At 42.0% G+C, this 27,530-nt stretch overlaps 1 protein-coding gene across 2 annotated transcripts in view; it reads right to left on the bottom strand.

The window, feature by feature from the left end:
* Nucleotides 1–9,416: 9,416 nt before the first annotated feature.
* The window catches only part of Spin1 (spindlin 1), a 44,865-nt gene continuing 26,751 nt past the window's right edge, over nt 9,417–27,530 (bottom strand). For both annotated transcript variants that reach the window (XM_051171165.1, XM_051171175.1), the window contains exons 4-6: nt 18,896–19,149; nt 13,491–13,724; nt 9,417–9,677 (exon numbers count right to left, since the gene is read on the bottom strand). In XM_051171165.1, coding sequence (XP_051027122.1) covers nt 9,478–9,677; nt 13,491–13,724; nt 18,896–19,149 — 688 coding nt within the window. In that variant the 3' untranslated portion in view covers nt 9,417–9,477. The remainder of the gene's footprint in view (nt 9,678–13,490; nt 13,725–18,895; nt 19,150–27,530) is intronic.

Genomic DNA, 27,530 nt, shown 5'->3' with positions numbered 1-27,530 from the left:
CAAGCTGTCCAACATCACCTCAGGGAGCTCCACTGACAACTTCCAGACATGGAACAGAGACTGGCTCAGTGAGTGCTTGCCTAGTAAGCATGGCATGCTGAGTCTCAGTCTCAACACACATAGGGGCACACTTGTAATCCTAGCACTCAGGGGGCAGAAGCAGAAGGATCAAAGTTGTCCTTAGCTACATACTGAGTTCAAGGCCAGCCTGAAACACACTGGATTGTATGAAAAACAGACAGAATTCTCCCAAAACACAGAGACAAACCTTAAAGCCATTTCTGCTGTCTCTGAGGTTAGATGTTACCATTGGTTCACATTTTCGGGGGGCAGGGGGGAGAAGCAATCTTCCAACACGATAAGTTGAAAACTCACAATTAAATGGAGAACTAACAAGAATAGCCACATACCTATTTATTTTGTTCCATTAGATTTTTAAAGTGCATAAAATTACTTGTATGTGCCTGACCTTTGGACAATGACACAGGCAGAGCCCTTAAATGTGGTGGTGCACACTGTCACCCTACCACACGGAGGAGGCCCAAGAATCACAGTTTGAGGTCATCTGAGAATTAGAGTAGAGGAAAGGGGATGGTATGAAGGGAAAAGGAGGAGAGAGAATGAATAAGCCAAAGGGGAAAAAAAAAAAAAAAAACCACAGTTTTGCTAGTATCTGAAGAGATTAAAGCCATACTAGGAAGGTCATTGAGATAGCTCACGTGGTAAAGGTGTTTGCTGCCAAATCTGATGATCTGAGTCCAGTATCTCCTACAAGCTTTTCTCTGAAATCCAAAAGGCTGCTATGGAATGTGAGCAGTGCCCCCCAAACCTAAGTAAATGCAATAAAAAAACTTTATGTCAACCTGTTGAGTCCTGCTCTTTGTGACATAGCTGCAGCCATTTTCATATTCAGTTTCCATTCTGTTTATAAGGTAAAATTAAGTTCATTTTGTTAATGAGGTAAAATTAAGTTAAAAAAATTTTTTAAAGATTTATTTACTATTTATACAGTATTCTGCCCATGTGTGCCTGCATGCCAGAAAAGAGCACCAGATCTCATTATAGATGGTTGTGAGCCACCATGTGGTTGCTGGGAACTGAACTCAGGACCTTTGGAAGAACAGTGCTCTTAATCTCTGAGCCATTTCTCCTTTTGCTTCCTAGAAGTAGTGATTCACAAATGACAGCAACAAACCCTGCTAGAGAGTCACGTTAACCTTCTATTTTATGAAGATTCAATGGTGTCATAATCCATACTTTAATCTACACACTTGGCTATACTCTGGCTGTACTCTTGTTATCTACACACTTGGTTACACTCAGGTTGTGCTCTAGAAGACCCTAACCACCGCCTTACCTGGAACCAATCAGCTTAAAGGTTAGCTGATAATGCTTTGTCTAGTTAGCCAAAATGTGTTACTGTCCTCCCCGTGTCTTTTACCTTTGGTTTTTCTATAAAAAGGCTGCCCTAAAAGCAGGTCAATGTCACAGTTAGGCTCCAGAGCCCTTTCTGTGGCCCTGTTCACTATCAGCAGAAAAGGTGTTCACAATAAACCATCAATATCCAGCGGACACCAGTGTCTGAGTGGTTTATGTGGCACTTCTTGGGCTCCAACAAAGTGAGATTAGAAACAGTTTGTAACAAAGACTTGGAGGGCATTAACATCTATCTAATGTTACCATAATAAAGTTTAAACACTTCTAGCTGTGTTTTCTAATTCATAGAACTGTTAATCCTTCTGAAAGGAGCTTCTAACTGTCCTATATTGCAAGGACCAAATGTTTACTACTGCTGTCACCCACACAATCCACATTTCCAAGGTCCATGGGGAAGAACATGGCAGTTTTACAATTACACCTTAGAATTTTAAAGTAAAAAACATAAGCACTGAGTATCCATTAAAACAGAATGAGACTCAGCAGCAAGCAGCTAGTATTTTTTCAGTTGGGAGGATGAGAAACAATCACATGACAAAGCCACACCACAAATGTTTGGCAGTCCGCATACAAATCTAAGGTGAATTTTGACTCAGGGAATTTTCTTAGGGAAGCAGAAAATTCCAAACCTCTACAAAGACAAGTCACTTGAAATCTACCAGAGGTACAGCTGATTAGAAACCAAGCACAGAAGAACACAAGGGAGTCAAGGACATGCTGAGCTGTCTGTCTGTCTGTCTCTCTACCCACCCCCCACTCCCCACCCCCTACAGCAGCACCTTGCTCAAGAATATGGCTTTCCTCTAGAGGCCAGGATTCCATTCTGAACGGCTCTGCCACCTGGCCAGGTGCGTCAGCTTCACCACACATGACAAGTGCAGGGGCAGCATTTCCTGGCTCAAACATCAAACAAATGCACCCACCCTTCTCCCACAAAGCTTGAATCTGAGGTCTCCTTGGCCTCAACAGAGCAGTATACTGACCTTGCAAGCTTGGTCACCGCAGCTCTCATGTATGTCACAAAAGAGGCTAGCTGCTCAGAAACTGTCTAGATGCCTGTCTTCTCTATGCCCCAGGCTGCTCGGACTGGGGACAGCAGTCCTGGTGTGGTGGTGACTGGACGTCTCAGGCACTCTGGGCCATTTATTGTGCAGCTCTCCTCTGCAGATTCAATCTGAAAGTGAAAAATTCTGTCCTTCCTATTGTGAAGAGTCAAATTCAGATTAAGACAGGGCTAGAGAGATAGCTCAGTGGTTAAGGACATTTGGGGCTGTTCCAGAGGAGCCAAGTTCAATTTCTAGCACTAGTATCAGCTTACTTACAAACACCTGTAACTCCAGGGGATGCAGCACTCACTCTCATGTTCACATGCACATACTCCAACCCAGACACAGCCACACACAACACACACTTACATTCATTATTACAAATACAATGTTCTTTAATATTAGACTAAGAATTAAACCCATGGTTAAAACCAGTTCACCACAGAAATAAGGGGAAAACACTGAACAAGCACTTCATGAAAACCAGGTTTCCAGAACTGGCAATATGGCCAAGCCCAACAATGTGCATTTGATCCCTGGAACCCATGAGGTAGAAGAGAACCAACAGCTGTCCTCCAACTTCAACAGATGAGTGGTGGCAGATGAACACCCGCCAATTAAAACAGACAGACAGACAAATAAACCCCCACAGTCCCCCAGTGAACAGCACACACCCAGAGTTAACTCAGCATCAAGACAAGGAAGAGCCGCAAGAACAGCCAGAGTAGGTGCTGTCCCTCTTCCTGGCTGGCTTAGAGGACACCTGCTAAATGCCTGGGAGAAAAGAGAGGCAGCAGACAGGGAATGTCAAATTCACAAAGTCCAAGAGACAAGTTTAGGACAAGACATCTCAAAACTATTTCACAGATTTGAATCATGTTTATGAAGACAATTCAGAAGGCTTTGCCCCAATTTTGAGTCATCAGCAACAGCTGTCTATGCGAACTTCAAGACTTAAAAATGGCCCCCAACAACAGGCGTGGTGGCACACACCTTTAACCCCAGCACTCAGGAAAGCTGAGGCAGAGACAGCTAGGCTGGTCTACAAAGTGAGTCCAGGGTAGCCAGGGACCTGTTACACAAGGAAACTCTGCCTCAAAAAAGCAAAACAAACAAACAAAAGAAAGAAAGAAAGAAAGAAAGAAAAAGATTAAAAATGGTCCCCAGGGGGCTGGAGAGATGGCTCAGTGGGTTAAGAGCACTGACTGCTCTCCTGAGGTCCTGAGTTCAATTCCCAGCAACCACATGGTGGCTCACAACCATCCGTAATAGAATCTGAATTCCTCTTCTAGTGTGCATGAAGACAGAACACTCATATACATATAATAAATAAATCATTAAAAAAAAAATTGGTCCCCAACCCTTTCTCATTAGTCGGCTTCCAAGGTTCAATGCAGGAACAAAACATGTTTTAAAAAAAAAAAAAAAAAAAAAAAAAGCTACTCTTATAGTGAACTTTAGATAATCCAAGCGGTATATAAAACTTAAGTTTTCTGATGAATACAAAGAAGCCATGACCTTTCAAGGGTCAGGATAAGCCTATGCAACTACTGTGACAGCAAACGGAAGTGAGGCCACACAGGGAGAGAGACAATCCTCCATGCTAGACAGGCAGGGAAAAATGCCTTACCAAATCCGGTCTTCGCCAATCTAAAGGCAGCTGTCGATCTGGACTAGCTGGTTCTCTGAAGCACTGCAGGCTCGAAATTGGTGTATGACACAGGACAAACCACTCAGTATAAAACTTAGTATGAGAAGGCATATGCTGAGCCAAAGAAAAACACTAGACCAGACATGATGGTACACGCCTGCAACTGCAACAGCACCCAGGAGGATTAGCCATCTGAGATCAGCCCAGGCTATATGAAATCCTGTGTCCAAAATCCAGAATGGGATGGAGAGATAGTTTGATTTCGACAGTGTCTAGCACATAAACAAAAAAGACCTGAGTCTAGATTCCTAGAACATTTGTAAAAATCCAGAAGTGGCTACACACATCTGTAACTCCAACAGTGAGGGATGGGTCATAGGCAGGATCCTTAGTTAATTGGTGACTTCAAGGTTCAGTAGGAGACTGTTTCAAATAGAACGAGGGGGGGGTGTGTGTGCAGGGGGCGGGGGAAATAAAGGCAAACCCATCTGCCTTCTTCCTCCAGGCGCTACTAGAGTTACCCACGTGCACACACAGAATACATACAAAGCCACCAAATGAATTAAAAGCAACTTTGGAACAAGTTCTTAATTATAGAGAAGAAAAGGTCTGAATTCTAGTGACCAAGAAAACTTTTGGATCAAGTTCAAAGTACTTTCCTGCCAGGGGTGGCAGTGACTCACACCTGTAACCTCAGCATTCAGGAAGATCGTCAGGGATTTGAGGCCAGCCTAGGCTAAAGTGAATCTGTACCTAAAATACAGACATACAAACATACATACATGATCCTTCTTGCCATCAACTGGTAAGTCTACAAAAAACAATCCAGAAGGTGTTACAGTATTGATTACTGAAGTGACCAATGATTAGGTCCAAGGCATTGAGAGACCTGACAAAATAAGTTACGTTACGCCTACACTCCCCCAAAATCCAGGCCAAAGCCTCTATGCCTTGCCCTGCCCTCCTCTTCAAAAGAGGGAGGAAAAGATTATTAGTAAGAAAATGACAAAACAAAAAACTCCAAACTAGTTATCAGCAAAGCGCTTACTGAGTAAACATCTAGTCACATCTCATTAGTGCCAAATGCTTTTATCATCAGAGTTTAGCTCCCAAGTCTCCCACAGAACCACAGCTTATTTAAACACAGACCTGTTTCGCTGGCCATCAGCACCCAACCTTCAAAGGAAACTTTGTCACTTTGTCCAAAAAAGATTTCCTGAGCTGCACCTTCAGTACACAGCACAGTGGCTCATGCGCCTTCAGCAAGGAAAGTTATGAAAGAAAGCCAGACTGAGTCTCGGGGCTCATTCACTTCCCTCACTGCACCCTGATACTCACTCTAGAATCTGACAGGCCTGGCTGCAGCCAGGCTTCGGCAGCACCACACGGAGAAGCCACTGAACACCAAGCACTCTAACAGCAGAGGAATGCAGGAATTTCCCTCTCCTAGCCTTAGTACATTTGTCAGGAAAAAAAACAGACAGTAAAAAGAATTTAGTTAAGAGTATTACTAATTCTCTACTTAATACGTGAATTCAAATTACCAAGGGACGGAACGCAGGTGGTAACATCTTATACTACCAATAAATATGAAGGAAAGCACTATAGGCAACATTCAATGGATGGGAGGTATGAAAAGGATTCAACACACACACATTACTGAGTTCTACGTACAGTAATTGCTTTAGGTGTAAAAGTCACATTTCTCATTACTGTCAGATCAGAAACATCAACAGTTAGATACATGGACGATGACAACCGTGCCTGCCTCTGATGGTATTAATGTCACCACTCACACAAACATTTGTTTCCTTCCGTTTCTATCAAGCCTGACATTTCCATGTGGTGGAAACATCACCTGACTTCAGGACCCCTTTCAGGAGCAGATTCAACACAGCAGCACAAAGCTCAGTCAGAAGTTGCACATAAAGGGTTTATTTTGAATGTTTTGAGGAAGGATAGAGTTACATCATAATTATAAAAATTACTTACAGAATTAACAGAGTTGTACTGTGTATACTTCTAAATGCAGAGAACAGGGAACTGTCTACACGTTGTATAAAATAAAATTAAAAATGAATTCAAGCTCAAAAAAATGAGGTCGTTTATCTAGTTTTAAATGTGAACACGAAGACCTCTGAACTCTACTCATTCATTCGAACTGCACCAATGATGGAGAATACAGAGAGCGCAGCATTCCCAAGGAACAGACATTTCGACCATAATTGTCTGAATATTTTTCCTGTGTCATCTTTGGAGGACTTTCATCTCTTAGACAATCAGCATTAAGTGTTTTCAGGCACTACAATTTGTGACAATCAGAACAGTTTTCTTTCTAATGGGTCTACAGTGTTCAGAGATTCCAGCCCAATGCACTTCGGGGTTTGGCACATAAAACAAGAATAGAAATGAAATCTGGCTTAGAAGCAACTGTGATTTTTAGAGCGTGCACAGTCCCTTCGAATGCTGCGTGACATATACAACTGGAATCACCTTCTGTCGGCGCTACGACTGCTTCACCAGTGCGTCTTTACCCTACAACCACTAGAACAGCACAGTAAGCAAATATACAGGAAACCAAAAGCAAATCCAAAGAAAGAGAGAAAGAAAGAACCTAAGTCTCTTTAACATGCAATTTTAGTTAGTTACATTGGACATTCTACTTAGAAGAGAGCATGCAAAAATGGATGGTCTGCTTTTAAGGTTCTTCTCTGAAGTTTACGTGGCAGCCTGACATCACACACGCACGCACACACGATACGATACTAGAGCAGGTAAGTGAGGAAGGCCAATAAATTTTATACACAGATTCACGTCTTGTGTTGCCACAAGCCCCATGATAATTTTGGAAATTAATGTTGAACTCCTAAATGAGGAATCAACATTCAGATACCAGAACAATGCAAGCAATGCATGCAGATCTGAACTGTGAGCCTAAGGGAAGCCCAAGGTGGCAGGCTCAAGAGGAGTCAGTCACCCTTAAGGGTGGTGGATGCCACCAAAAAGAAAAAAAAAAAGAAAAAGGAGTGGGGGAGGGATGGAAAAACAATTAAAATACAAATGAACGAATAAAAACCTTCCCCTTCCCTCAGCCTTCCGTAAGGGTAATAAATGGAATAGTGATCAAAGTCATCACCACCATCATGCTGCATGGTCCAGATCGGGAGTTCATGGGTAACCAAAGTAACTTGGGGTGCTTGCAGAAAACCACAATGCAAGGCATCAGATAATGGCAGACACATTTTTTACTGATCCAGCCCTCGGGCCATTTCAAAAGGATTTTAACTTTCCAGTCATCGTGCCATGTTCTGCACTGTCAGTGCATGCAGGACACACTCACCCACTTGTGCCACAGATGTCAGTATGGGCTGTAGGAGTCAGACTCAGCTCTGAGGTTTACATGCAGGACGACACCTGGTCACATACACTAGAAGCACCGAAGACTAGGGTATATCACACTGCATCGAGAAGCTTGTCCCTGAATGCCTATGAGAAAACACTGAGCATAGGGTGATTGCAGCCAGGAACAGAACTGAGGTACTGTGTTCACATGGTGAGCAGTAGTGACCATCCAGTGTGTAAGGCGGTCAACCTCCGTGGAGGCTAAATGGTTATCCAAAAACCATGCGCCTTGAACCATGGAATGATTTCTGCATCAGGAAGAGCCCCAACAAGGTAAACATACCTACACTTGGACAACTCTCTGGTGTTTGCTTGACAGCATTCAAATCTGTCTGGCCACAGAAAGGATTTCCAACCTCCACAACTGGTTGTACATACCATCTTTCTCCCAGTTGACAAGCTACCAGGGTTCTTCCAAAACAAAGTGAGAGCAAGTCAACGTTTGGCTGGTCAATCAACCACGTTTCTAGTTCTAGCTCAGCTTCCCACAACCTTACAGGAGCAAACCATGAATGCACTCTATGGTGAAGAGCTGCTATCTACCCATAACCAGCAAGGATGACTGAACCTTCCACAGGGACACATCACAGACATGCAAAGCCTGGCAGGGGCCACAGAGGGAATGGACCTGCATGAATAGCATACCTGGAGCAAGAACAGACACTGCCACAACAGGGTCAAGGCAAGAAGCCATATTTGTCCAACATTCTCTGTGGGGGAAAGAGCCAGGATGAGTGGGAACAGGTAAAGAAGGGGAGAAGAGGCCTTCTGACCATATATCAACAATAATAGTAATAAAAATTAAAAGTCCCAGAGAACTTGATAGAAGGCAACAATGCCATACTGAAAACTTACATTTCTAATACAAATGCACTGTTCTTGCAGGAATTTACCACATATACAAACCACTGATATACTGTTGCCTTTTAAATCCACATACTACAATCCTGATGACCGGTGTATACAAATGGACCAATGTGCTATCTAAAAGCACATCTATATTATTCCATGTGAACCAAGGTCCTGGGCTTTATTTTAAAAGTACTTATGATGAAAGAATAAACAACAACAACAAAAATCAAACAAATAAACAACAACAAAAACCACAGAAAACAAAGCTTAGAATAGAAGGCAGCCTTTTACCCAGATTTCTCAACAGTTTACTAGCTTCTGTTGTGGGTTGTTAACTGTTTATGGCTAATTTATACCTGGACTCAAAGCTAAAAGCCTCCAGATTGAAATGGTACTGTGAAATTCTGACTTCTGAAACAACTAATGTCCCTGTGTGCTTCCTGTGCCCAGTATTAATTTTAAACAAAGAGCAGGCATATTATAAATATGACTGACTTGGGTCAAGCACTCCTGTTGAACTGGAGAAAACATTATCACCCCCCCACCCCAATCCGCAAGGAAAGGAGTGCCAGTGGTGAATGCCTCTGTGTGTGTATAATATATACATAGGCACACAGATGCAGATCTAGACAGGTAGCTATATAGATACATAATCTCTCAAAAAAGGCAGTAACAAAAATAACAAACTATGCTTGCATTGTGGCAGCAGAATAAGACAGTGTCAGAGTGAAGGGGAAAATGGTTACAATCTATCCAAATTTAAATGACTATGATACTAGCTTAACTTTTACCACCTTGCTTGTAACCCCCAACAGACAGCCTTCTTGTAAGAGGGAAGACCCCCCCACATAGATGCTTTGAAGAGGGAGGACTCCCCTCATAGATGCTCTGAAGAGGAAGGACTCCCCTCACAGATGTCTTGTGTTCGAATCAGTCTGCACTGTTCAGAACAACACCAGCTCTGCTGGTGGAGATTGTGGGTTCGCAGGGACATCTAAGCTTTCATTAAACTGGAAAGCAATCAAGTCTTTATGTCTACAAATTATACATTTAATAGTTCCACAAATTTGGCAAAGTTTGTGATGACATCTAGGATGTTTTCACCAAATCGTAGACGTAAATATGGAAGTCATCATCAAACTTGATGAAATAGACAGAGGGTTTGGCCTCTACTTGATGGATGACCATGCCAGTCCTTTTCGAGCCATCTTCTTTGGCATATTCCACTTGCTTGCCTACCAGGCTGTCCACAACTTCTCCTGGTTCCCTTTCTGCTGGAGGCGAATCATCTGTATTAAAAAAAAAAAAAAAAAAAAAAAAAAGCAAGTCAATATTTAGATATATCACTACAAGACTTTAAGATATCCTGAGTCCATTAACACTTTCTTCAAAGAGCCACTCTGTAAATATTTCAGGCGCATGGTCAATGTCCCCCTAATCCCTCATCTATGAGAATGCACCACCAAAGTGGCTAAGGGCAGTCCAGAAGCTAATGGCCAAGATGTACTTCAGGAAAACACTGCTCACATGCTTTGCCCAACCTCATCTAGACAGATAAAAGTAATTTAAAAATTGTAACCCAAACAAACTCCTGGAGATCACATTAAATTATAGCTGCAATTATCTGAAGTTAACTTTCCTGCAGGGCTTCCTGAGAACATGCTGCCATGCCTAGTGCTAAGGGTCACTGGGGTTTACCGTGAGTCTCAGAGCTTCCCCTCCTCAACTTCAATGCATCCACCCACCTTTCATCCAGTCTCAGAATGAAGGAAATAAATTCTCCATGCTTTACAAGCAAGCATGAGGTGAACTCCACAGAGAGCAGGAGAGAGAAAGGCAGGTCCCTGAGGACGGCCCACCCCAAGAGCCCCAGGTTGCAGCTACCCATTGTTGCCACTACTACCCAAATCAAAACAAAGTGGGGTGGGGTTGCAGAGCAGTCTCAAGACTATCTTAAAAGCTCTTAGAGGAGCAGACAAGCCACATGGTGGCAGATGCCTCAGACAAACAAAGCGGCCTCTGCGACCTCGGTGCAAATAGAAACAAGAGTTTCCTAGCACAGCTTCTTAGTGGCTCATATACCGTGTCTACATTAACAACCTTTACCTCCAACTACAGCAAGTCTCTCACTGGGTGACAGTCTAAAACCCAGAGTGATCGCTGGTACAAGCACAGACAATACAAACTGAGCACCAGTGCACAATCAGTTCTTTTAAACCAGAAAGTCAAAAAAGAAAATATTTTATCTCACAAATTCTCTTCCCTCAAGTGGCACTGTCTTACTATCCACACTTGCACAGTTTATCAAGGAATTTCAAATGCATAATCCCATTGACAGGAACTCCTACTGTGGCTTAGTTAATGAGCAAAAGAACTGGTCTCAAGCCACAAGGAACTATCAGAGTGCCAGCACTATTCTAATGGGGGTTAAACTTCCACACAGCTGACAGGAAACCCAGAAGATCAAGAAGTAATTGGAAAAGTTGCAGCATTATGTGTGAAGAGCTTGCATGTCTATTCTGAGCTCAACAGCACTTGTTTGATGGATATTTCTCTACAGGCAGAGAATGCTTTCAAAGAACATTCTTTGGCACATAATCCTAGAGTACATAAAAATTTTCTTTGTAAATATGAACAATTTTTTCCTAAAAATTAAGTAGTCATTCCAGGCCAGATTAAGTTCATCAGTAAATCCCGGTAACTGGCTTCCTCAGAAGAACTTTTAAAACAGGTTTAAACCAGATACGAATCAACAGCTAGACAAATGAAATATGGTATAATCCATACATGGATCATTATTTATAAAGAATGAAATCCTAAAGCATGTTCCAACATGGAGAGGCCTTGAAAGAATGCTAAATATAATGTTACTCAAAAAGAAGGTTTTCTAAGTCATTGGTATAGAATTTTGTATATTGATGCAAATCATGGTCATGTCAAATACTGGTCTGATTTATCACAAGAATATATATCCTAAGTCTAACAGATAGATATGATTCTATAGATATATAAGGTAAAATAGTTAAATAAGCCTCAGAGAACCACAGAATATGGCATTTAAAGATGTTTTTATTATTCTAAAGATTCTTTGACAACAAGAAAAGTTAATTACTGACAACACCTAGCAGACCTCAAAGATGATGATGAGCATCAAAGAACCTCTTTATGAAGTTTGCTTCAAATGTGGCAAACCAGCCACCGGGCAAAATGTCCTCATTTCTGCCACAGACAGAATTCTGCCTAAAAAGTTGACGGCCAAACCCTGCCAAGACAGGGTGAGCAAGTCCTCAATAGGTCCTTGCCTTGTGAATAAGTCTCTGGCAGAGATATTGGGCTAGAAGGAGGAAGATGAGGCTCCAACATTATAGAGAGTGCTGGGTGGCTGTTCAGGCAGTAAACTGTCTCAGTTTTTTCATTTTGGAAGCTGCACTACTGGTTCTCCCAGACACTTAAATTTTATTCCTCTCAAGTCTCTGAGGGGGGTTGAAGACCAGATAGTTTTAGTTTTACAATCAAGTTTAGTTGGTTAGGAGATTAGATCTTTTTAGATCAGGATAAAGGATTTAAGTTAATAGAGATGAGATATGACATTCATTCAGAAATTTAGACCCAACAAGACAGGAAAGATGTTTATTTCCAGTTTGACAAATACAAATAGCCAAATCACTATGGATGTAACATTTATATAACTCATGATTGTCTCATGGTTCTCCCTGCTGTATATAGTTTGTTTTATTCGTGTGTAATAAGTATGTTTTTTAAAAGAAGGAAGGATGCTAAATAAAAACTAGTCACAAAAGACCACATAAAAACCCATTTACACACAAGGCCACAACAGTAAAATGTACAGGAAGTAAAATTATTGGCTGCTTAGGGCTGTAAGGACAAGGAAATCAAAAATAAAAAAAGCTGGGCATGGTGAAAGCAGGGGGATGAAAAGTCAAAGTCACTTTTAACTGAGCTGAAGAGTGAAGATCTAAGCTACCATCTCAAAAATCAGGGTAGGATGAGGGGTGGTAAACAGTGTGGGCCTTTCTAAGGCAGCAGTGCTCTGAAGCTAACAGACTCAAAGAGCACACATCTGTGAATACACTAAAAGGCACTGGGTTGACTTTTCAGTACAAAAATTCAGCAAAAAGAAACAGTTGTAAGTTTAAAGCAAAACCTGCATGAGCACACAGGTACACTCCTGCCAATCCCAGCACTCTGGAGCCTGAGGCAGGAGGATTAAATTCAAGGCCAGTTAAAGATAAAGTAAGTTCCGGACCAATCTCTGCTATTTGACTGTCCGAAAGAACAAAGACTGAGCTTTTCACAACCAGGTCATCGCCCTTACTTTCTACTTTTCTGTAATCCAGCTGCTACTGAAAGTTCTCTCTAAGATCAATTTTGTTTTGTTTTTATGGTGTCAGTGATACATCACATGACCTTATGGGTGCTTGGCAAGCCCCTCTAGCATCGAGTTCTATCTCAAGCATCCAATTAGCTGGTTTCAGGAAACCAGTACTCACAGATAAAATTATCAATGTCGATGACCGGCTTTCATCTGGGAAAAAGTAGGCAAAAGTACTAGACTTACAATGAGCTACTAAAAACAATGAAAGAATTTACTTTATTCTCTACATGGCCACATATTTTCCATTAATAAAAAGATTTCATTGAAATATCTCTAAAAAATTAAAATAACCTTTCCAAATGATCATTTAATCATCTAAAAATAAAAATAAAACCAACAACAATAACCAAAAAAAAACCAAAAACAACCAAAAACAAAAAAACCCCTTTTGACTGTATTTGTATACAAAAAGGGCCCAAACTGGGTGTGGTGGTGCATGCCTTTAATCCCAGTATTCAGGGACACAGAGGCAGGTGGATCTCTGTGAGTTTGAGGCCAGCCTGGTCTACAAAGCAAGTCCAGGCCAGCCAGGGCTACACAGAGAAACCCTGTCTTAAAAAACCGAAAGAAAAAAGAAAAAAAGAAAAAGAAAAAAGGCACAAAGATCCCCAAACATACCTGCAAACCTGTTACTCAAGTATTTAGTTAAAATACAATTCCTTTCAGATTACCAAAGCCAAAAAAGTTGCTGATGTGTCAGACTTACTGGAATCGGGCATGATGCGGAGATCGCCTTCTTTGTAGTCATCTAGGAGTTGGTACATGTACAAGACAGGGTCTTTCTCATAGGTGATGTAAAACCATGTGTTCATGACAGGTGCCCGTGCCAAGACCATTCCCCTCCACTCATCTTTAGAGCCATCCTCTGTTTCAAACATGTGCTCCACTGCTTTGCCAATCATTGTGTCCGCTAAGTGTGCATCGCTGATCCGAGATGTTGCTATAATTAAAAGAGCAAAATAAAATACTTCAGCAAGTGTTTCCCAACAAGATTCAACTTTGCCCATGCAATAGATTACTAAACATGAGACTGGTCAAGGGACCCAAGATGAGCAACTACCAAACCAAATGTCAGGGCCTAGCACAGCAGTACATTAAACAGGAAGAGCTGGCCCAAGGTGGGTAACAATCTGTTTCTGGTCTCAGGTGCTCAGTATTACACCTAAACCACAGAATATATGGTTTTGTCATTGCTCACTTAGCAGTTACTTTAAGCTACAAGTTAGCATCAGACTCAGAGGAAGGCAAGAAGAGCAGGGTCTCCACACCTCCTTCCTAGTAATATGTGATTAAGTCCTCTGAACTCTACATGTGCCCATCCACCCTCACATATATAATACAAAAAATTAACCTAACATATCTTAGTTACTGTTTTAAAGAAACTGCAGCTTTACTTCTTGTCACTTGATTTTCATGTTCTAGGAAACAGTTATTTACTCTTATGCCTATCATCTAGTCTCTATAGCAACAAGAGTGATCACTGTGGTCCCTAGAGAAAACTGGCCCTTAAAATGCCCCCATCTGGTGGCACACGCCTTTAATCCCAACACTGGGGAGGCAGAGGCAGGTGGATCACTGTGAGTTTGAGCAAAGACAGAGAAACCCTGTCTTGAACACCCTCCCCGCAAAGTCCCTATATGTAAGCCCTTCGGTCTCTCCTCAACTTGAAGTAGGCTCAGTTAGTCAGTCTACCCAGAAAACGTTCCTTCCCTCTTCAGGGGACAGGCAATTTCCATAGCAAGGTCCTTAGAGCTCTCCAGGACAACGAGGGACAGTGGTGCCACCTCCCTCATCAGGCGCTGTTCTGTTCTTAAGTTAACAGTACAGTTACCTAAAGCTGTCTGGTTTTTTGGAGCTACTGACCCTGTAGCATCTGAATATTCCAATGAAGCAAGGGCCCTCTCTCTGCTCTTAGCACTTAGAGCAGTTTCTGTGTGGTGTCATGAGATGGCCCAGGAACAGCCCTAGATCTACTCTGTCATTCATGTAAGAAGCAGGTGAAGAATTGCCAGCCTCTCTGTGTGTTGCTTTTAACACTGGACAAGTTATAAGGTGTCACTCCAGTCCTCACATTCTAGACAAGTCTTTCCAACTATTCAGTTCTCCTTTCTAGTCACCCATCCAGTTTATCTGTTAAAATCAAAAGGAAAGGAAATTCACATTTTCTTGGCAAGTAGTCTGCTACTAAACCTAATTAGGACACATAACCTGTTCATGGTGTTACATATGCAACACCAATCAGAAACAGGACAAAAGCTCCCCTGCAGGACACTTAAAACATACAGAAGTGCAAATTTAGTAAAAGTAAAACAGTCAAGTTTTGAATATCTTAATGTTGAATTAAAAATGTTTAAGATAGTATTAATTATGTGTATATGGATGTGTGCAGAGGCCAAATAAGGGTGAAAGATCCCTTGCAGCTGTTGTGATAGGCATCTGCTAGATGCCTGTCCTGTTCAGTGGGTGCTGAACTGACTGTGGTCCTCTTGAATGTTCAACAAGCATTCTTAAGTGTTAAGCCATCTCTCTAACACCCTTACTGTATAGTTTTGGAAAACAACTTCATTCATTCAAGCTATCATCTTTCAGTTACGTGAGATCTAGGCCCACAATGATCTGATGTTGAAAAAAAAAATTCTGAGTTTTCCACCAGATAATTCCAGACATTCATCTGACATTATAAATTACACAATTATACAAGTAGTAGTTCCTTCATGGTCAGTTGCAACACAGTCTGAAATAATTACCATTAAACTTTTCAAACTGTTACAACCATGTGTCTAAAAAAATACACAAAGAAATACAACTCCTGGACAATAGCCAGCACAGTTAAACTCTTCTGGGGAGCTGGAGAGATGGAGCACTGTCTCCTCTTCTAGCTTGAGGTCCTGAGTTCAATTCCCAGCAACCACATGGTCACAACCATCTATAATGTGATCTGATGCCCTCTTCTGGCCTGCAGGTGTGCATGCAGGCAAAACACTATATACATAATAATAAATAAATAAATCTGGTGCCCTCTTCTGGTGTACAGGCATACAAGTAGGCAGAACACTGTGTGTTATAAACAAATAAATCTTAAAAATAAATAATTAAACTCTTCTCATTAAAAAACAGAAGAACTAGCCGGGCAGTGGTGGCACATGCCTTTAATCCTAGCACTTGGGAGGCGGAGGCAGAGGCAGGCGGATCACTGTGAGTTCAAGGCCAGCCTGGTCTACAAAAGCAAGTCCAGGACAGTCAAGTCTACATAGAGAAACCCTGTCTCGAAAAACTAAAACAAAACAACAACAAAAAAAGAACAACAACTTGGGGCTGAAGAAATGGCTCAGTGGTTAAGAGTACTGGCTGTGAGTTCAATTCTCAGCAACCACATGGTGGCTCACAACCATCTATAATGAGGTCTGGTGCCCTCTTCTGGCCTGCAAGTGTACACAAGGCAAGACACTGTATAAATAATAATACATAAATATATCTTTAATAAAATAAATAAAAGAACTTGAAAGAATATTTCTCCAAAGATGATATACAAATAGCCAACAAGCATGCAGGGACACTCATTCCCATTAGCTGTGTGCCCTTACACCTACAGATGGCTACTATCAAAACAGAAAACAAAGCAATGTGGGCAGAGATGGTGAGCTAAGACTCCTGTGCTGGCGGGGCTGTAAGATGATCAGCAACGCAGGCAACACTGTGGCAGTTGCATTGAGAAGACCACGCAGGCAACACTGTGGCAGTTGCATTGAGAAGAAGACCACGCAGGCAACACTGTGGCAGTTGCATTGAGAAGACCACGCAGGCAACACTGTGGCAGTTGCATTGAGAAAGACCACGCAGGCAACACTGTGGCAGTTGCATTGAGAAGACCACGCAGGCAACACTGTGGCAGTTGCATTGAGAAGACCACGCAGGCAACACTGTGGCAGTTGCATTGAGAAGACCCCATGATCAGGTAAAACCACTCCTGGGGGGGCATCACCCACAAGAACAGGAAGGTTTTAGAGAAGCCACACCCACAGCAGCTTCCAACATGGAAGGAGTCACCAATAAACAACATGGGGTACTTTCAGGACTGAGAGGGAAGGCACTCCTGCTATGTGCTATTTTGTGGATAAACCCTGAGTTCATGACACTAAATGAAACAAGTCAGTCACAGAAAAACCAATTCTCTATGACACCATTTACAGGTGAGTATCCACTCCTAAAGAAGAGACTAGTGGGCACTAGGGGCTAAGCAAGGGGAAAGGGGGAGAGGCTGCTTAACAATCACAGGCCTTCACGTCTGCAAGCTGAAGAGGCAGTGGAGATGTTCCACAATATAACATGCTAGCACTAAACACTATATACGCACAAAATGATCCAAACAAGTTCAGCATTGTTTTCACTATGTTTCCACACTACCCATCTTGCCCTGAGTGGATCTTTATTTTTATCAATCTTGATCATGTTTGGCGGGAGTGGTCAGGGATGGAAGGCGTGCGGGTTGTATACAGACTTTTCCAACAGACAGAGGGAACTCACTGTGCAACTGTGAAAAGATGAGGGTGTAACAGGCTTAGGGACCGGAAGGGTCTCCAGATCTTGCCTTGAGAACCACTAATGTCATCATACACACTTCAGCTATCTTTTTCTTCATTTCTCGTTATCACTATAATTACAGTTCAATGCACTCACTGGACTATAAGACTGTTTCCTCCTAACACAGAACCCAAAAAGCAAGTACCTCTAGATTCTACGGTCATGATGAACACTAAAGTTAGGATTTAATTGTCTAGCCAAGTATGGTTGTTCATACCTAGAATCCTAGCCCTCCAGAGCCTGACACAGGAGGATGGCAGTGAGCTCAGGATGAACCAAAAGAGCACCAAACTACTTACTAACTGTATCAGACACACAGTATCTTCTTATCTTGCGGATCTGAAGCATCATTTGGATTTCTCTCTTCAAACTGCTTTAGTTTGCAATCATAATCTATGTCCTCTGCCAAATGCTAGACAGCCCAAAACTAGAACGACACCACCAGGAATGCTCACATGCTCTGCTCCTTGCCTATGAACAGTCAAGTGAGAAGAAACAAGCCTTTCCCTGGAAAGCAGAAAGACTGAAATCCTGGGTCAGAAGACTCATCCTAACACCTCTTAATCACCACATAACACAACCAAACCACAGGGGTTACAGCTTCCTAAGGTGCCAGTAAGACACTTTAACACTTGCATTTCCAGCAGGAGGCATGACTGAGGTCAAGAGTGCAAGATTATGTACTCAAGAGTTCAATCACACTAGGATGACTGGAGGGGGGCAGATGCATGGCACACACCTGTCATGCCAGCTACTCAGTCAGGAGGCTAAGACAGGAGGGCTGTTTGAGCTCATGAGTTGGAAACCATCCTGGATAAGGCTCAAGTTAGCAACAGTTCTGCCCTAGATGGGGTTACAGACCCATTCTGTCTCTAAAAAGTTGAAAATATAAACATAAAAGTTTGTAAAAATGAAACTGTGCTTTACTGGAATGAGACTTTCCAGATCTATGAGGCTTAATTTTCATATTAAGCCTTAAATTCTGAAAGAATATAAATCAGTATTTTATGACGGAGTAATTAACAGCAGTAAGATGCTTTGAAACATATACTTACATAACATTAACTTGCATATATCCTACTTAAAACTGACATCAATAATCTCTACTTTTAGCTTAGACTGAGTGCCTTAAGGGACATTTACAAGGCAAAACTGAAACCATGTGACATAACATCAAAGTTTTCCACTTCCAAAACTTCCTAAAGAATGGATGTGTCCCCTGCAGTTCCAAGCACAATTACCATTCGTAACAGACAAGGAGTAAAACAACCCAAGAGTTCCTGAACCGATCACCAACAACGAGACTGGAAACCTCTAATCAAAGATCTACCTTTACACCTCTTCAGGCCCTGAACTGTGGTTTCAGAGCAGCTACTCCAGATCAGTGTTGTATCTATAAGTGATAAATATTTATCAGAGCTGTTCTGAGGTCTGATACAAGTTAAAACACTAATAGTGAGAACCAAAAAGCATTTAATTTCTACTTTTAAAAGTAACAGTGTTTTTAAAATAATAAGTTTAGAAACTTACCAACTCTATCAGGGAGGACTTCAAGTGCCGAAACTCTTTCATCTTTATTAAGTTCTAGTCCATAAACACAGTCAAATCCATCATACTTTATAAGATACAGGGAAGGATTCACCGGCACCTGGTCCAGGACAGTCCCCTTCCACTGGGTGACAGGGCCGTTGCCCTCTCTCCACCCATGCTGGATCCTGCAGCCTACGATGTTCCGCCGGGGCTGGGACACAGGTTTGCTTGGTCCCACACTGGTCCGATGTTTTCTGTATTCACACATACAATGTATTATTCTCACAAGTACACATATCTGGGCCCAAACAAACCACTAGCTTGCATGTTCTTTATTACACATGACCCTAAGGCACGGATAAACACCTACTGGTAAGCCAGAAGAACTGCAAGTTTGAGGCCAGCTTGGGCTGCAGAGCAAATCTGCTTCAAAAGCAAAGGGCTGAAGAGATGCCTCAGTAGATAAGGCCATTTGCTGGTTTCCAGCATCCATGTGGTATTTTATAACTGTCGGTACTCAGTCAGGCATGCAGTTAGTACACATACAAACACACGTGACAGAGGCACTCACAAACACATTTTTTAAAAAACATAGTATTTTACTACTGAAATAAACTAACTACAAACAAGTTGGACTGTGTGTGTACACACTACATTTCCTCACATCAATTTCTCACAAGCACATTTTAGTATTTTATGACAAACTATTATATAATACTAAAAGTACTGCAGCAACAAACTATGGTGTTTCTGTACTGCTATTGATTGAAATGATTACATAAAATGCTAACACTCTATTTGTATACACACACATGCATGTACAAGATTGTATGTGCCCATACACCCAGGATCCACCCATCTCTGCCCCACCCCTAAACTGCTGAAGTTACAGACAAATGTCCCATCTGGGAACCCAAACTCAGTTCCTCATGTTTATTCAGAAAGCATTTTACTCCCTCTGTCATCTCCCCAGTCCCCTATCTGGCTCCTGATTTGGGGGCAAAGGTGGGGGGCACACACTCCATTTCACTTTGAAATACAAAGCAAAGAAAGACAAGACTTTGGCTTGGATGCAACCTGGCCCAAACCAACTTGCCAGAAGCTACTATGTGCCAAGAGCAAAACAGAGCTGAAACAGTTTCCTTCCCACTTTACAAGTATACATAGCAATGACAATTAATTTGTTTATAAGAAACAAAACTGTAGTTACAGTAGCTAAAGCTGTAATTATGTATGTACACACACACACACACACACACACACACACACACACACACACACACACGTTTAGAGTAAGCGCCTTGTTTTAAACATGTCACAGGAGCAGAGCTGAGGAGGCTTGGGAAGTCTGAGGTGAGGAGAGCAACTGTTATCTTCCCCATGTGGAATCCTGCTAGACAATAGACAGAAATACCTTAAAGAGGACAGACCCATGAGTCCCTATGGAGGTGTGGCCAGGAAAACATAGCCATGTAGTAGGTAAAACTGTTACTGGCACTAAGCAAATACAAAAAGCCAGGAAAGAGAAGTTTTCCAGTTGGCTGTGCCAAGGGGTTGCCCAGATTAGATGCTTGTTTCTGGGTGTTGCTGAGAATGTTCTGGAAAGAGAACAGTATTTGAACTGCTGGGCTAAGGAAAAAGGATGTGAGCTCAGCAATGCAAATGGGCTTCACTCAACCTGCTCAGGGCCTGAACATGACAAGCAGGAGGATGTCATCTTTTTTGCCCCGCCTAAGCCAACAGGCAGGAATATGGTTTTCTCCTGCTCCTGGACAGCTCCTCTGATGGCTCCTGGTTCTCTGGCTTTGCACTAGGACTGAACTGAATCATCAGCTCTCCCAGGTCTCTGGCTGACAGACTGCAGGTTGAGACGACTTCCCTGCCTCCATATTGCATGGCTCAACTTCTCATAATCTGTATGTTCTATCTCCTACTGGTTCTCTTACTCCAGAGAATCCTTACATAGGAACATGTATCACAGAATGGAAAAGCTCAAAATGAGAGGGCTAGGTAAAAGACAATATGAAAAAAGCCAGGCAAGGTAAGAAACAGAACCTGAAGATTTAGGTCATGTAGACAAACCTAGAGAAATCTAAGCATGCGTTTCCGTTTGAACAGAAATGAGTAATAAAGGAAGGCAGAGGGCAAAACCTGAGAAGTGAGCACATGGTGACAGGTGGGTGTAAAGGCTGCAACAGAAGTTGTGCTGTCTGTCAAAGGCAAGGCACTAAAAGCTGGGCCTCAAAACTGTCCTTAAGTTAAAGCACCTCAGAAAGTGTACCTTGGAAGCCAGGCAGTGATGTTGCACGCCTTTAATCCCAGCACTGGGGAGGCAGAGCAGGCGTATCTCTATGAGTTCGAGGCCAGCTGGTCTACAGAGCGAGTTCCAGGACAGCCAAGGCTACAAAGAGAAAGCCTACCTTGAAAAAACAAAAAGCGTACCTTGGGAAGTCAGAAAAAGAATAGCTTAAGCTGAGACATGCCCCTGTAAAAACAACATTCTTTGAGCATCCAGGCAAAGGGACCAAATAGTGTGTAAGATAAAGAAATTAAATCCGGCATCAATAATCTCTCCTCCAGGCTAGCCTGGGAGGTAGGGGAAGAAGGCCCCACTGACTACCCTTCTAATAATACCAAGATAAACAGCATATATGCACACGAGCATGTGCACACCACAATGCATTTGTAAAGGTCAGAGGTGGTCCTCTTCTTGCACATTACTTGAGTTTAGGGGAATTGAACTCAGGTCTCCAGGCTTGCATAGCAAGCACTTTTTCTCTCTGAGCTATCTCACTAGTTCCCACAAGATTGTTTCTTACTGAGGATGGTGGTGATTCTAGCAGAAATCACAAGATTGGAGCTCATCCCAACAGCAAGAGGAAGTAGCTAGAATGTCTGCAGTGGCACATCAGCTGATAGCTGGTTCTGTGACACTATGAGATGGTGCTGCACCTTTGCATGTGCTCACATGTCTCTGAAAACAGCAATTTTTAAGTGTTCTTGGGTAGTTTTGGTGTATTTTGTCCACTTAAAAATAAATCCATACTTTATGGCAGTAAATGAGGAAACTGTCTGCAAACTATTTTATGTATCACGATGTGCTTTCTTTTCTCCCTCAAATGGTCACAAATCCTCCCCCTCAACTTCAGGTGTAAGTGACTCATGTCAGTATTTGATAGTCAATCAAAATGTGTGACTGTCCTGACATTATAAATTTAGCACAATTCTCAATCTCTTATACAACCATCATGACAAGAGAAGAAAAGCTCTGATAAAGCTATCCAAAGCTCGTAACTACTAAATACTCAAGAGATCCAAGCGGGGACTTGTAGACACATTTGTAGTTTCTAGGAACAAAATATCTGTCCTCCTGGGGGGCTGCACATGTCTTAGAACATCAGAATCCTCACAAGCTGCCCGTGGACTTTCATGCGCATGTCCCAGGGAAGCACCTCTACAGGAACAGGCTTTCAGCAAAGGCTAAGGGGGGCGCCTCAACTCACCAAGAAAGAGGTTTGGCCACACACACCACTTCCTAACTTCAAGATGGGCCATTGTAACTTCACAGATCCTAAGTAATAGATATTGTTATTTCTGCTTAGGATCGCTTTGTCTATTCAGAATCTTTGCTTCTTCTACATGAATTTTGGGGGTATTTTTCTAGTTCTGTACAAGACATGACACTAGGATTTTGATGGGAACTGTACTGAATCTGCAGAAAGCTTTCATTTCCACAGTGTGAATTCTGTGAGGATCTAAGATAGGCCTTTCCCACTCTACTTCTTATGTTGGTTCTAATGTAAATCATAGTTGGGTACCATTTCCTTTTCATCCTTATTAATTTATTTTGTGTGCATGCGCATCTGTGACAACTTGCAGAAATCAGTTCTCTCCTTCCACCATGTGGGTCCTGGGGATAGACCTCAAGCTATCAGGTTCAGCACCAAGCGTCTCTTCTGGCTGTGCCCTATCACCAGACTTTTTCACTTTTTGGAGGCAGGATCTCACTCAGTAGCCCATACATTACATGAAATTCTCAAAGAATAAAAACTAATTTTTAAAAAAGAAAACACCGGGGCTGGAGAGATGGCTCAGTGGTTAAGAGCACTGCCTGCTCTTCGAAAGGACCTGGGTTCAATTCCCAGCACCCACATGGCAGTTCACAACTGTCTGTAACTCCAAGATCTGACACCCTTACACCAACACACATAAATTAAAAAACAAAAACAAAAACAAAAAGAAACCACTGAGCCAGGTGATGGCACATGCCTTTAATCCCAGCACTCCGGAGGGAGAGGCAGGCATGGAGTTCGAGGCCAGCCTAGTCTACAAAGTAAGTCCAGGACAGCTAAGGCTACATAGAGAAACCCTGTCTTGAAAAAACAAAGAACAAACAAAAAGAAAGTGCTAGAATGACAAGTTAACACTGAGACTTTCAACTCAATAAACTGTTCTAGACTCTAGTAAAATTTAAAATGCTTGGGAGGCTGAGATGACTCAATAGGTCTGTAGCTTCCTAAACAAGCAGGAGGAAAACATGGCAGGGTTTTGATCCCCAGCACTCACATCAACTATATTTTGACAGAGGAGACAAAAGAGCCTGGAACAAGGTGGCTAGACTAACTGAATTAGCGAACTCTAGGTTCAAGTGAAAAACTCTGTCTCAATATAGAACATGACAAACTGAAGAAAATACACCTGACGTCAACCTCTGGCCTCCACATGCACACATATCCTCCCCCTCATCACCAATGTGAGCATACACGCACACACGCACACAACATACACACACACTTAAGGATTGATCCAAGATATAGTTACTCTTGTATTTAAAGAAAACTCATTTCTCTCAATATTAAAAAGAAGTGGCAGAAAAACAGGAAAGCTCTCTAAGAGGCTCTTTTAAGAAAGGAGAAACTTTGGGGGACAGAGTATCTTTTAAGACAGGAGACGATGTAATGATGAAGAAAGGGAATAATGGAAAGGGAGATTTAAAGGTGCAAGGTAGAGAAAAGACTATGGGACGGCACAGTTAACATTAAGGGCCTTATGGTGTGCACGCCTTTGATTCCAGCACTTGGGAGGCGGAGGCAGGTGAATTATTGTGAATATGAGGCCAGCCTGGTCTACAAAGCCAGTCCAGGACAGCCATGGCTACACAGAGAAAGCCTGTCTCGGAAAAAAAGAAAGAAAGAAAGAAAACATATTGTCAGAAACAGTAGCATAAAGATAGTATCTGTTAATGCCTCAAATCTAACTATCTTATCTTACTTTTGCTTTTGTAAGATGTAATAGCTTTTCAGGACTTTCTCCTATGCTTTAAGCTAACTACAATTCTGTGTTTTCAATAAAGCAATTTATCATAAAAAAGTTAAAGGCCTTTAATAAATACTATCTTCTGTGTCTGCGTATGTGCTTGAACCCTAGCGGTCAGAAGAGGAGCCTCAAGGACTGGAGCTATAAGTGGAGGTTCTAAGCTGCCATGTGGATGCTGGGAGCTAAACTCTGCTTTCTTACAAGAACATTAAGTGTTCTTAATTGCTGAGCCATCTCCCCAGCCCCCAAAACCAAAACAACAAAGACCATCTAGGAATAACTAAACCAGCAGCTGGGAAGACCTCTACAATAGAAGCTTTGCAAAACCAAAGAAAGAAGATACTAGAAGGTGGAAAGATCTTCTATGCTCATGAACTGACAGAAATCATACTGTGAAAATGAAAGCTGCCTACAGATCCTGTGCATTCCTCATAAAAATCCCAGTGACGTCCCTTACAGAACAAGAAAAAACAACCCCAAAACTGTTATGGAAGCACCAAAGATCTCAAACAGACAGAGCAACCCCACCCAAGCAAACAGCAAAGGATTCCTAGACCATATTCTCTCTCATACGGAGTCCCTTGATTTGAAGCTTTGCACTTGGGAGAAAGTACAGCTAATGCTAAAAAGTGGTCAGTGAGAGGGGAGGAAAGGCTTTGAGGGGGGTTAGGTACAAGAAAAACAAAGAGGAGAACAATACAGAATGTATGTGACACAAAAGCTGAAGGGAGAGTCTACAGGAACAGTAGTAGGGAGGGGAAGACAAGGGTCAATAAAAATGAAGGATGTATGAAAAGCGTACAATGAAACCCATTATTAATTTTTAAAAGTCCTATTGTGGTAGCCAATATTTAATACACCACATATGTACAATGAGCTTGTCAACTATCACAGTTCCATCATTAGTCAGTCTGTCACATTGAATTTGGCTTTATGAACTAATTCCTGGTGACTTTTTCCCCCAGTCTAGCTAGTACTGTTACATCAAAGCAAATCTTTTTTTCCTTGGATTCTACAAAATTCAGGAAGAAATAGTTAAATAAAAATCTTTGGCCAGGAGCCGTGTATGGTGGTGCACAGTGGTGGTGCACGCCTGTAATCCCAGCACTCAGGGAGGCAGTGGCAGGCAGATCGCTGCAAGTTCGAGGCCAGCCAGGACTACAAAGCGAGCGTAGGACAGCCAAGGCTACACAGAAAAGCCCTGTCTCAAACAAACAAACAACTTTAATCTCAGCACTCAGAGGCAGGCAGATCTTTGTGAGTTTGAAACCAGCCTAGTCTGAGTCTAAGACAGCCAGAGCTATATAGAGAAATTGTCTCAAGAAACAAAAAATAAAATAAAATAAAATAAACTTTGTCTTTTTGTAAGATACAAATGAACAATTAGAAAAACTTGTTTCCCTGGCAGCTATTACTTATGTCTAGGTGATGCTATCATTTCCAGGTGTAAAATAACAGCACAGAATCATGATGAAATAGAACAGTATCTTCATGCAAGTCACCATGGGTTCATCTACACCCTGTCAGAACACCAGCAATGCCTGAGGAGACTCCACAATACCTAAGGGAGTTAATTCAAGACACATGTTTTGACAGACAGTAACACGGTGGTCCACTTGGATGCCTACACCAAGTACTATCCAACCTAAATATTCTGACTCAGCCATTTTCAGGTAAGTCAAGAAAGCCTGAAGCTCTGTGTGGTTGTGCTTTTCCTTAGTCCCAGGGCTTGGGTGGCAGAGGCAGAAGGATCTCTGTGAGTTAGGCCTGCCTGGCCTACATGAGTTCCAGGCCCACTAGGGGAAGATACATAATAAGACTTTGTTTATTTAAAAAAAAAAAAAAAAAAAAAAAAAAACAAGGCAAATTAGTAAAACACATGACACCTCCCTTTTTAAAACACCACCTTGGGCTGGAGAGATGGTTCAGAGGTTAAGAGCACTGACTGATCTTCCAGAGGTCCTGAGTTCAATTCCTAGCAACCACATGGTAACTAGCTCACAACCATTTATAATGTGATCTGATGCCCTCTTCTGGCCTGCAGGTGTACATGCAGGCAGAGCACTGTATATATAATAATAAATAAATCTTTAAAAACAAAAAACAAAAAAAGAACCACCACCTTGAAATGAAGACCTGTCCCCCATTCATATGGAGGAGGGGAGAGTTGATATCTAAAAATAAAAACAACAATCCACTGTAGCTAAGTTCACTTAAATGCTTTTCCGACTTTTTTTTTTTTTTTTCAGTCAGGACATAACGTAATAGCATCGTCACCCAACAGGTCCCCATCCCACAGCAAGAACACAAATGATTTTGCTAGCCTGTTGAGGCCCTGGATTAGATCCTCAACAGAGATGGCAGTCAAAACAAATACACACCATGTCCCCTGCAACGGAGATGGACTCCTGAATTCTCCTAGCACCCCCTAGGGGCATGTGTGGGCTCTGACTGCAGCACTGCTCTTCTCCCTTCAGCTCTAACTGTAAAGGTCTCCCTGAGCCCTCCCACTACTATAGGAAACAACAGGACAGCGGCTGTGAGGATGGAGAGATGCGAGAAGCTGAGGTTCTGCTGGTTTGCATTTGGTTTTCATTTTTTTAAAAATCTCTTGTAGAGAGAAACCTACATTGAAGAGCTGAACGCTCACTAGTCTGGTCTAACACCCCAGAATGGGAAGAAATCTGCAACGCTCCGTGTCCCTCTCACTCCATGCAAGACATTTATAGGCAGGACCCAACAAAGGAACTTTTGTTTTTTCTCAGCCTTCTGTCTGCCTTCAGATCTGCAGTAGGAACTTCTTTCATTTCACCTTCTGGGGCACAGCAATATCCTTAAGGCTTCTGGCCTTAAACAAGCCTATGAAAGCAACAGTGGTGTTCCCCAATATCAAACACAGAACATGAGCTCTATGCATTGGTATGCCTATGAACCCCGTGATGTTATGCTTTTAGTTTATTCTTTGACAATTTCATACATGTATATCATATATCTTGTGCCTTAAAGAGTAAAACTCATGATATAATGAATGAATGCTCAGCATTACTTAGGAAAGAAACAAGAAACCTTGCACAAAATGCATGCATAACACAACTATGGGATCAAACAAATGTCTAGCCTCTTAAGTCAATGAAATGTTAACAAATGGTAAGTATTTGAAAATAGGTTTTTAAAAGGGGCTAGGATGCTCAAATACCGTGCCTTAATACTCTTAACTTCTTTTAGGTGGCAAAATCTAATCTGAATGAACTACTTTGGCCTTACAAAGGTGTAGTTACTTGTCCCCTACCCACTGCATAGGATTTGTGGTTTTTATTTC

Source organism: Acomys russatus, chromosome 3 (genome assembly GCF_903995435.1).
Source record: "Acomys russatus chromosome 3, mAcoRus1.1, whole genome shotgun sequence".
NCBI lineage: Eukaryota > Metazoa > Chordata > Mammalia > Rodentia > Muridae > Acomys > Acomys russatus.
The sequence above is the reverse complement of the archived record's forward strand: the minus strand, read 5'-3'. Positions and strand labels throughout refer to the sequence as shown.